The 12020-nt window shown below is 40.2% G+C and overlaps 2 protein-coding genes across 3 annotated transcripts in view; one reads left to right on the top strand and one right to left on the bottom strand.

Moving 5' to 3' along the window:
* LOC139549743 (gastrula zinc finger protein XlCGF17.1-like) overlaps nt 1–12020 on the bottom strand; it is a 627316-nt gene that overhangs the window by 538890 nt on the left and 76406 nt on the right. The window lies entirely within an intron of this gene.
* LOC139548585 (zinc finger protein ZFP2-like) overlaps nt 5406–12020 on the top strand; it is a 158408-nt gene continuing 151793 nt past the window's right edge. The window contains exon 1 of the mRNA XM_071358366.1: nt 5406–5998. Within this exon, the coding sequence (XP_071214467.1) occupies nt 5653–5998 (346 nt within the window). The 5' untranslated portion in view covers nt 5406–5652. The remainder of the gene's footprint in view (nt 5999–12020) is intronic.

Raw genomic sequence — 12020 nt, 5'->3', positions numbered from 1 at the left:
CTTTACGTCTGGGCTTCACAAGAGAAGGTCCCGATTGGCTTGTGGGTTATCTGTCATTTATTTGGCGTGTGCTACGGCCCAAACAGTAGCCTGTGTAAAGTTGGTTTAATAAACCGTTGATTCGCAAACTCAAGCCTCTGTCTGGACAATTGTTCATTTATGATCTTGTCAGGTCATTACAATACATTAGCAATTTATGTTTTAGTAACTACTGTTGTTGGTTTGGCGTCAAATAAGCCTCTCTTTATATGTTACTTGCCAAATCTCAGTTTTCCATGTGGGTTTTATGCTAAAGTTCCCTCTTTCAAGTTGGTATCTAACTGGAAAATGCATCTTCTTTAGGAGTGCTATTTTTACCCTGTCGACTACTGATCATTCATCCACACTGTGTGTCTCATCAATGCAGGTCATTTATGACAAATGTATAAAGTACATGTTTTATAAACTCATGAACACCAGCCAGTTTATCAGCCCGGTTTTGTTAGTTTAGGTGAATTATACTTCTTCGCCACCAGAGGGGGACATTGAGTAAATCTTCAGGTTAATTTGATATATTTTGATAGTAAAATGGATGACAGTTTATTCTGATGTAGTGAATATGAGACACATGTAAACAATTGATTCATTTATTATAGTAAATTAGGAATTAGTAGGAATTGTTAAATCCACTATACGATCACAATGACTTTGATAGACATTTCAATAGTTTTTTTGTTAGTGTATTCTAGGGCAGATTAATGGAGAATTGCTGTGGGAGTGCTATTTATATCCCGTCACTACTGATCATTCATTCAGACTGTGTGTGTCCCATCATTGCAGCTTTGGAAATAAATGAACTATCCATCCATTGCTCCTTCCTGTGTTGACTCACTGACTTGAGAGACCAGGAAGGTCACACTAGCTCGATAGGTTGATATCTAGCTCAAGCTTCACCTCATGCTTTTCATTAACTGTGTGGTTGTGTTATCTAGTGGGAACCCGTTAGCACGGTAGGCTCTGGTGCCTTCTTGCCGTGGGCTCAAAATGACAGAGGAAATCAACCTGCTTGCTTCTTTATGTTTTGTCAACTTTTCGATGGGGATGTTATGTTTGATACCGGAGGTACGAGGCCTTGAAAGCATTAAACTTCAAAGCAGTGTGCTGATGCCTGTATCACTTTATCAGCAGCACGTGATCAATGACGTCTGGAACTTCATTTCGTCGAACAACCACCTGATTGGTTTGGTGTGTTCGACACTGCTGGCGACTGCCAACTGACTGATCTACATATCACTATACATCATAAATAACTACTCATTATTATTTAAGCAGTGTGTCACTTTATCAGCATTGATCAATGACTTCTGAAGGTTAATTTTCTCCCATCATTCTGTTTGTCTCTGATCTTTTGATCTGCAAAAACGTTTAGGTTTTGTTAGTTTGGTTCTAAATGGTCTCGGTGCTGGTTGGCTACGCTGGTTAGGCTAATAGCTAGTTGGCTAAATAGCTAACGTTAGCTTGTTGTCTACGCTGGTTAGGCTAATAGCTAGTTGGCTAAATAGCTAACGTTAGCTGGTTGGCTACGCTGGTTAGGCTAATAGCTAGTTGGCTAAATAGCTAACGTTAGCTGGTTGGCTACACTGGTTAGGCTAATAGCTAGTTGGCTAAATAGCTAACGTTAGCTGGTCGTCTACGCTGGTTAGGCTAATAGCTAGTTGGCTAAATAGCTAACGTTAGCTGGTTGGCTACGCTGGTTAGGCTAATAGCTAGTTGGCTAAATAGCTAACGTTAGCTGGTTGGCTACGCTGGTTAGGCTAATAGCTAGTTGGCTAAATAGCTAACGTTAGCTGGCCGGCTAAGATAACTGCATATAGCTAATGTTTGCTGGCTGGCTAAGATAACTGCATATAGCTAACGTTAGCTGGCCGGCTAAGATAACTGCATATAGCTAACGTTAGCTGGCTGGCGTAGATAACTGCATATAGCTAATGTTAGCTGGCTGGCTAAGATAACAGCATATAGCTAACGTTAGCTGGCTGACTAAGATAACTGCATATAGCTAATGTTAGCTGGCTGGCTAAGATAACTGCATATAGCTAATGTTAGCTGGCTGGCTAAGATAACTGCATATAGCTAAAATTCTTTGATATTTGGTTAGATGGCGTTATGTATTTCCAAAACGTTGGTTTATTTTAATCACTCAAGTCATGAGAGCAAACAATTGTTTAATTTTAAGTTCTACATTTGAAGTTATTTCTGTTGTAGTATACATCATAGGTAATAGGCTGGTCCTCCATATTACTTCACACCTAACTTTGGCATTCTTCTGAATTCTGATTGGTTTCATGTAATAACTCCAAAAATAGAACAGTGAGGTGTAACTTTGCATTGGGAAAAATATTTTATATTATCTTTTTATAAACAATACAAAACATACAAACGACAACATCATACAAACATTAACTACATCCCACCTGCCCAGACCCACTAGAACACACCTCCGTCTCCATTAACTACATCACACCTGCCCAGACCCACTAGAACACACCTCCGTCTCCATTAACTACATCACACCTGCCCAGACCCACTAGAACACACCTCCATCTCCATTAACTACATCACACCTGTCCAGACCCACTAGAACACACCTCCATCTCCATTAACTACATGTCACCTGCCCAGACCCACTAGATCACACCTCCATCTCAATTAACTACATCACACCTGCCCAGACCCACTAGAACACACCTCCATCTCCATTAACTACATCACACCTGTCCAGACCCACTAGAACACACCTCCATCTCCATTAACTACATCACACCTGCCCAGACCCACTAGAACACACCTCCATCTCCATTAACTACATCACACCTGCTCAGACCCACTAGAACACACCTCCATCTCCATTAACTACATCACACCTGCCCCACTGGAACACACCTCCATCTCCATTAACTACATCACACCTGCCCAGACGCACTAGAACACACCTCCATCTCCATTAACTACATCACACCTGACCCACTGGAACACACCTCCATCTCCATTAACTACATCACACCTGCCCAGACCCACTAGAACACACCTCCATCTCCATTAACTACATCACACCTGCCCAGACCCACTAGAACACACCCCCATCTCCATTAACTACATCACACCTGCCCAGACCCACTAGAACACAGCCAGCACACACATCAGCATCATTTTATTTCTCTCCGTCACTTTCAACTTTTAGATAATAAAGCATTTGACCTTTCTATTTAATTATCAACAGAGGATTGGTTGATTTCCAGGTTTAATTAAGTATAATATTTAAGATGATCGATGAGAAAAGTATCGTCCAACTCTGGGGTATCTCACTGCACCCTCAAATGCCATGTTTTGAAATATACAGACAGACAGATTAAAAGTAATTTTACATTGTATAACTGTACTTCTGACAGCCAACTTTCTAACTCCGCCCATAACTTTATGACATCATAACATTCCCAGAAGGATTATTGAGTCATTGTTAGTTTTACACTGAAGACATGACTCTGCCGTTGTGCTGTAGAATTTGTGAATTTTGTCTCTTGTATAATAAGGGACTATCATTTGTCCCAACATCACAGGCCACAGACTTTGATGCAGTTAAAGACTTCCAAAAGTGTTTCTGAAGTTTAAGATCAACTGAGTTTTTTTAATGGGGTTTCACCCTGTGCACCTGCCAATGTAAATCCTTTGAACGAGACAAGTTACCAGACAGGACATATTGCTAATGTTCTTCCCATTAATAACCTGAATGACAATTAACTAGTGGGCGGTGGTGGTGATGACGTCCTATTGGATGACGTCGTCCATCGGGATTGCCCAAAAAAGAAGACGCTCTGGATTGATCACTGGAGTCAGATGTGAAGGAGGAGGTTGATCATCAGGAGTCCGATGTGAAGGAGGAGGTTGATCATCATGGGTCAGATGTGAAGGAGGAGGTTGATCATAGGAGTCAGATGTGAAGGAGGAGGTTGATCATCAGGAGTCCGATGTGAAGGAGGAGGTTGATCATCAGGAGTCCGATGTGAAGGAGGAGGTTGATCATCATGGGTCAGATGTGAAGGAGGAGGTTGATCATCAGGAGTCAGATGTGAAGGAGGTTGATCATCAGGAGTCAGATGTGAAGGAGGAGGTTGATCATCAGGAGTCAGATGTGAAGGAGGAGGTTGATCATCAGGAGTCAGATGTGAAGGAGGAGGTTGATCATCAGCAGTCAGATGTGAAGGAGGAGGTTGATCATCAGGAGTCAGATGTGAAGGAGGAGGTTGATCATCAGTGAACCTCTAGGATTGTGGCTGGGCTGGCGTTTCCACTTCCAGCTTGGTCATATATTTTGATACATTGAATGTTGATACTGTGAATCTATGTTATATAATTGTACCTCCTGTTTCATGAAGTGATGTCACTAAGTACTGCCCCTATATACACAATGCATTCGGAAAGCATTCAGACCCCTTCACTTTTTCCACATTTTGTTACGTTACAGCCTTATCCTAAAATTAATTAAATCGTTTTTCCCCCCTCATCAATCTACACAATACCCAATAATGACATCACAATACCCCATAAGACATCACATTGCCCCATAATGACAAAGCAAAAACAGGTAAATAAATGAAAAAATTAGATTTTCTTTCAAAAACAAGGACCCCAAACTTTTGAACTGTAGTGTAAATCTACATGATGTATTGTTACACCATGTAGGAGCAGTATGGACCTAATCTGTTCATTATATACATCTACATGATGTATTGTTAAACCATGTAAGAGCAGCATAGACCTAGTCTGTTCATTATATACATCTACATGATGTATTGTTAAACCATGTAGGAACAGTATAGACCTAGTCAGTTCATTATATACATCTACATGATGTATTGTTACACCATGTAGGAGCAGTATAGACCTAGTCTGTTCATTATATACATCTACATGATGTATTGTTACACCATGTAGGAGCAGTATGGACCTAGTCTGTTCATTATATACATCTACATGATGTATTGTTACACCATGTAGGAGCAGTATAGACCTAGTCTGTTCATTATATACATCTACATGATGTATTGTTACACCATGTAGGAGCAGTATAGACCTAGTCTGTTCATTATATACATCTACATGATGATAGCTACTTATTTAGATTTAGTTTGACTTAATGAAACTGCCTTAAATGTGCTGCAATAAACATTTTTTATTCGCACTAATCGATCAACACATTCCTGTCTTTGTATCTCTTAATATAATAGTATTATTTTATTAAATCCATTTAAAATAATCTTTGTCTGAAAATAAATATGATCCTCAACTGCGTTTCCCCTCCAGTCAGCAGACGGCGATGTGCGTCTTTCAGGCGACGCTGCCAGCGTGACGTATAATCTAGTGGACGGTTCTTCATAAACAGCTCGTCAACCACCTCGGTAGCTTGCTAGCCAACATAGCCGAAAGATTCAAGCTATTTATACGCTTTCGGTGTATATTAGCTACTGTGTTTTCGACACACTTAGGTCGTATCTACTTGTTAACCTATTTAATTTAATATTACGTTATTTTGTATTAGTCAGCTATAGTAGCTGGCTGGTTAAGTTAGCACTAGCCTAGTCGCTAATGATAGCTAGCTAGCTAACATCCCTGAACATGAGGTCAGTAAGCTTCTCCCCTCCTGCTAAAGAAGAGGTGATCTGCTGGACGGAGAAAGAAGCTCTGGGGCTGAACATTGTCGTGAAAGAGGAGAAGGAAGAAGAGGATGTCACAGTAAAACAAGAAGTAGAGAGTGAGGCTGTTACAGTGAAAGAAGAAGAGAAAGACGTTTCAGTGAAAGAAGAGGAAGACTCGTTCAGAGTGAAAGAGGAGGAGGATGTTACAGTGAAAGAAGAGGAGGATGAGAAAGAGGAGAGAGCAGTTTATGCTGTGAAAGAGGAGGAGGGGGAGATTACTGTCACATTGGAGGAAGATGACGAGGTTGGAGATCCGTTTAACCCCAGTAAGTTCCGTCTCTGCAGTCGTTGAACCAATATGCAGTAAAGGGGTTCTACACTTTAATGTTGTTCTGTAGGAATGGCTGAAGCTACACTGTAACGTGTAGAACATCAAGAGTGGACCATCAACAAAACGTTAACAATTGATCAAATGCATCTAATGACAATGCCTGAAATACTGTAGTCCTCAATATCTCCTATTAGATTAGCCCAATATGTAGTCTTAAAGGGGCAATCAGCAGTTGTTACATCCATTTTGGGACGTATACATTAATGATTTGTACCCATTGTTTCTTGAAGAAATCACTTATAAATGCCTCATGAGCTTAGTTCAACTGTCGTACCCCATCAGAACCCCAAATATAAGCTTTTTTTTAACTCCAATGTTTGTCAGTAAATATAAACAAACACAGTATATCCTCAAAACATGAACTTAATGAGGGCCCCAACTAGAAAAATCTTGGGTCAACCAAGAGTCAAAATCATTGTCTGTGGTTAATCTACATTTAATCTAAATGAAAATGATACAAATCTAAAAGTAACTTTTATTTCCATTGCCAACTATGTAAAAATTGTGTTCATAAAGCCAACAAATTAAAACATTGCAGCCTGCAGGTAGAAAATATACTATAAATCACATTTTCTGCACATGGCCTGTCTACAACGCACTTGAAACATAGTTGATACAATCAACTCTGTCGGCCCAAAACTTGTGACAGCAAGATTGTATAAAATATTCTGGGCCCTCAGTTTCCCGTGCCAGTGAGTATGGGACAGACACAGCTGTTGGCTATTTGTGCAAAGAATAAGAAGTAATCAGGTATTTTATGACATTTCCACTGGATCAGAGCATTACATTTTTCCCTTTTATGCCGAGTTGTTATTGAAAGGGCGAGAGCTGGAAATCTTTTATTAAATACTTTGAGGAACTATTGTCATTCGCAATTGATTTTGATTAGACTTTGTTTACTTGCTGTTTGAGGTGAAGAAAAAATGTATTTGAGAAGCTCCACAACTCATTAGTGGTGGTGCGTTAAGACAATAAGAAATACTATCAGTCATCCCCAAATGGGCACATTTATAGGCCTACATTTGTGTGCATGCCAGGTAGACTAGTCCTACTTCTATATGTGTAATCAGGTGTGCGTCCTTACTCAACATCGACAGGAGTGTTTCAAACAAAAGACAATTAATAAATTGACAAAACTGACGCATCTTGTAGGGTCAAGGTCTGGGTGGTCTGCCAGGGGCCGTTTCATTTAGTATCCGTTTGGTTCAGCATGGGGAATGATTTTATTTCCCCATAGTATGTTGTCCCGAAGTTGACTGACTGAAAGGGAGTGTAACTTTGATTATAATTACACTTCCCTGAAGGAGGGAAACGAGGTACAACACCTGTTTGTCCCCGCCCTTTCCTGGGTCTGTGAAGAGCGGTATTAAATTGAATATGACCTAATGTTCGTATTTCTGTGTTTATTACATTATAGTTAAGTCTATGATTTGATATTTGATAGAGCAGTCTAACTGCAGTTTAACTGCAGTCTAACTGAGCAGTCTAACTGGGCGGTGGTAGGCAGCAGCAGGCTCGTAAGCATTCATTCAAATAGCACTTCCCTGCGTTTGCCAGCAGCTCTTCGCAATTCTTGAAGCACAGCTCTGTTTATGACTTCAAGCCTATCAACTCCCAAGATTAGGCTGGCAATACCAAAGTGCCTATAAGAACATTCGGGGCGGCAGGGTAGCCTTTAGCCTAGAGCCTAAAGGTTGCAAGTTCAAATCGCCGAGCTGACAAGGTACAAATCTGTCGTTCTACCCCTGAACAGGCAGTTAAACTACTGTTCCTAGGCTGTCATTGAAAATACGAATTTGTTCTTAACTGACCTGCCTAGTAAAATAAAGGTAAAAAAATATTAGATAAATAAATACAAATGTATATGAAATACAAATGGTATAGAGAGAAATAGTAATATGTTAAAAGATTTTTTACATCGCTTTTTTTATGTTAGCTTTTTTTACATGGCTCATATTGCACTTTTACTTTCTTCAACATTGTGTTTTTGCATTTTTTAAACCAAATGTTTCATTATTTATTTGAGACTAAATTGATTTGATTTATGTATTATATTAAGATAAAACAAAAGTGATCATTCAGTATCGTTGTAATACAAATATATATATATATATATATATATATATATAAAATATATACAGTGGGGAGAACAAGTATTTGATACACTGTCGATTTTGCAGGTTTTCCTACTTACAAAGCATGTGGAGGTCTGTAATTTTTATCATAGGTACACTTCAACTGTGAGAGACGGAATCTAAAACAAAAATCCAGAAAATCACATTGTATGATTTTTAAGTAATTAATTTGCATTTTATTGCATGACATAAGTATTTGATCACCTACCAACCAGTAAGAATTCCGGCTCTCACAGACCTGTTAGTTTTTCTTTAAGAAGCCCTCCTGTTCTCCACTCATTACCTGTATTAACTTCACCTGTTTGAACTCGTTACCTGTATAAAAGACACCTGTCCACACACTCAATCAAACAGACTCCAACCTCTCCACAATGGCCAAGACCAGAGATAAAATTGTAGACCTGCACAAGGCTGGGATGGGCTACAGGACAATAGGCAAGCAGCTTGGTGAGAAGGCAACAACTGTTGGCGCAATTATTAGAAAATGGAAGAAGTTCAAGATGACGGTCAATCACCCTCGGTCTGGGGCTCCATGCAAGATCTCACCTCGTGGGGCATCAATGATCATGAGGAAGGTGAGGTATCAGCCCAGAACTACACTGCAGGACCTGGTCAATGACCTGAAGAGAGCTGGGACCACAGTCTCAAAGAAAACCATTAGTAACACACTATGCAGTCACGGATTAAAATCCTGCAGCGCACGCAAGGTCCCCCTGCTCAAGCCAGCGCATGTCCAGGCCTGTCTGAAGTTTGCCAATGACCATCTGGATGATCCAGAGGAGGAATGGGAGAAGGTCATGTGGTCTGATGAGACAAAAATATAGCTTTTTGGTCTAAACTCCACTCGCCGTGTTTGGAGGAAGAAGAAGGATGAGGACAACCAAGAACACCATCCCAACCGTGAAGCATGGAGGTGGAAACATCATTCTTTGGGGATGCTTTTCTGCAAAGGGGACAGGGCGACTTCACCGTATTGAGGGGAGGATGGATGGGGCCATGTATCGCGAGATCTTGGCCAACAACCTCCTACCCTCAGTAAGAGCATTGAAGATGGGTCGTGGCTGGGTCTTCCAGCATGACAACAACCCGAAACACACAGCCAGGGCAACTAAGGAGTGGCTCCGTAAGAAGCATCTCAAGGTCCTGGAGTGGCCTAGCCAGTCTCCAGACCTGAACCCAATAGAAAATCTTTGGAGGGAGCTGAAAGTCCGTATTGCCCAGCGACAGCCCCGAAACCTGAAGGATCTGGAGAAGGTCTGTATGGAGGAGTGGGCCAAAATCCCTGCTGCAGTGTGTGCAAACCTGGTCAAGAACTACAGGAAACGTATGATCTCTGTAATTGCAAACGAAGGTTTCTGTACCAAATATTAAGGTCTGCTTTTCTGATGTATCAAATACTTATGTCATGCAATAAAATGCAAATTAATTACTTAAAAATCATACAATGTGATTTTCTGGATTTTTGTTTTAGATTCCGTCTCTCACAGTTGAAGTGTACCTATGATAAAAATTACAGACCTCCACATGCTTTGTAAGTAGGAAAACCTGCAAAATCGGCAGTGTATCAAATACTTGTTCTCCCCACTGTATATATATTAAAAAAATATATCGGTATCGGCTTTTTTTGGTCCTCCAATAATCGGTATTGGCGTTGAAGAATCATAATGGGTCGACCCCTACTATGTTATTGTTTGGTGAAGTTATGGGCCAATTTGTTAAGCACTTAGTGTACAAACCCTCATTGTCAGGCTGATGGAAAAGCTAGCCAAAGAGCATTTTACTGGTTGAAGTGTTTTTTTAAGTATAAAGCAGTTGATTTGCGACAATAACACAAACATATTAATCAGGAGATTCAAAACGAGCCTGACAATTATAATCCAAAAGTAGTGTGAAATTCACTCATAAGCAACCTGGAAATGGAGGCTATTATTGCTGTCAGCCTATGAGAACTCCCCTGAGTTTTCCCCCACGGTGGTGAATTAGTGAATAGACACAGAGCTTAATGTGAGTTTCCTTGAGTAGCACTCCTGATCTTGCGCTGTAATATTCAGAATACATTGTGGAAAAACTACAATCTTCACTCGCCATTTTTTGCTCCAGGCAGATATACTACATCCATAACTAGTGGTTTCCTAATTAGCAGGGAGGAGTTTCTGCAATCAAATTGTGTGTGCATTGACCTCGTGACGCAATTTTATCAAACACAGAAAGTGGCCTATATTGGAAACCAATAGTCGTCTGGCACACTGCTTAGAGTTTCAACAACTTGAGTAACTTATTTCTAGTTACCAATAATGTAAAAACAATACAAAATATGACTATTGTTGCTATCTTGACTGTCTTAATTGTCAAATTTAATAGACGTCAGTTGTTGTACAACGTCATGGGTACACTCTGGGCATCACCTTTTACCTCAAATGAACATTGGATCTCTGCTGTTGTGGGCCTTTAACCATCTGTCTGACTTTGTCGTTCACACAGATGAGAGACGGGACAATCGTGGATCCTCTGGGGAGCCTCAACAATATCATGATGCTGAAGAGGCAGAGAAGAGTCTCTCCGCATCAGAACACCAGAAACACCAGCAGAGACCCACAGGGAAGAAATCTCATTGCTGCTCTGACTGTGGGAAAGGTTGCACATCTTCATCAGAACTTAAAACACACCAGAGAACACACACAGGAGAGAAATCTTATAGATGTGATCAATGTGGGAAGAGTTTTACTACATCTGGCCAGCTGACTTTACACCAGAGAATACACACAGGAGAGAAATCTTGTAGCTGTAATCAATGTGGGAAAAGTTTTACTACATCTAGCCAGCTGACTATACACCAGAGAATACACACAGGAGAGAAACCTTATAGCTGTGTTCAATGTGGGAAGAGTTTTACTACATCTGGCTCTCTGACTTTACACCAGAGAACACACACAGGAGAGAAACCTTATAGCTGTGATCAATGTGGGAAGAGTTTTACTACATCTGGCTCTCTGACTTTACACCAGAGAATACACAAAGGAGAGAAACCTTATAGCTGTGATCAATGTGGGAAGAGTTTTACTACATCTGGCCAGCTGACTTCACACCAGAGAACACACACAGGAGAGAAATCTTGTAGCTGTAATCAATGTGGGAAGAGTTTTACTACATCTAGCCAGCTGACTATACACCAGAGAACACACACAGGAGAGAAACCTTATAGCTGTGGTCAATGTGGGAAGAGTTTTGGCCAATCTAGCCACCTGACATTACACCAAAGAACACACACAGGCGAGAAACCTTATAGCTGTGATCAATGTGGGAAGAGTTTTACTACATCTGGCTCTTTGACTTCACACCAGAGAATACACACAGGAGAGAAACCTTATTGCTGTGGTCAATGTGGGAAGAGTTTTGGTCAATCTAGCAATCTGACAGTGCACCAGAGAAGACACACAGGAGAGAAATCTCATAGCTGTGATCAATGTGGGAAGAGATACTCTAGTAAAATGTCTCTGATCAAACATCAGAAAATACATACATGAAGGAGTTGTTTCATGATATCAATGAAATAATGAAATTATGTCACAATGTATAATGTTTTAACATTGTAGTAGGAGTATTTTAATTATGTTTTAATGATGTCACAATGTAGAATGTTTTAACATTGTAGTAGGAGTATTTTAATGATGTCACAATGTCGAACCCTAAATGTTTGTCCCCTGTTCTATTGATTTCAACATGATATGGATATTAGCCTCAGGGGGAAAATCCAGGCTCTGAATTGAAAGAGTTACTATTAATGTGATTGAACAAAAAGTGACTAACAAAAAAGAGTTGTGT

This window comes from Salvelinus alpinus, chromosome 2 (genome assembly GCF_045679555.1).
Source record: "Salvelinus alpinus chromosome 2, SLU_Salpinus.1, whole genome shotgun sequence".
NCBI classification, from domain to species: domain Eukaryota; kingdom Metazoa; phylum Chordata; class Actinopteri; order Salmoniformes; family Salmonidae; genus Salvelinus; species Salvelinus alpinus.
This window is presented reverse-complemented; position numbering and strand designations above follow the sequence as displayed.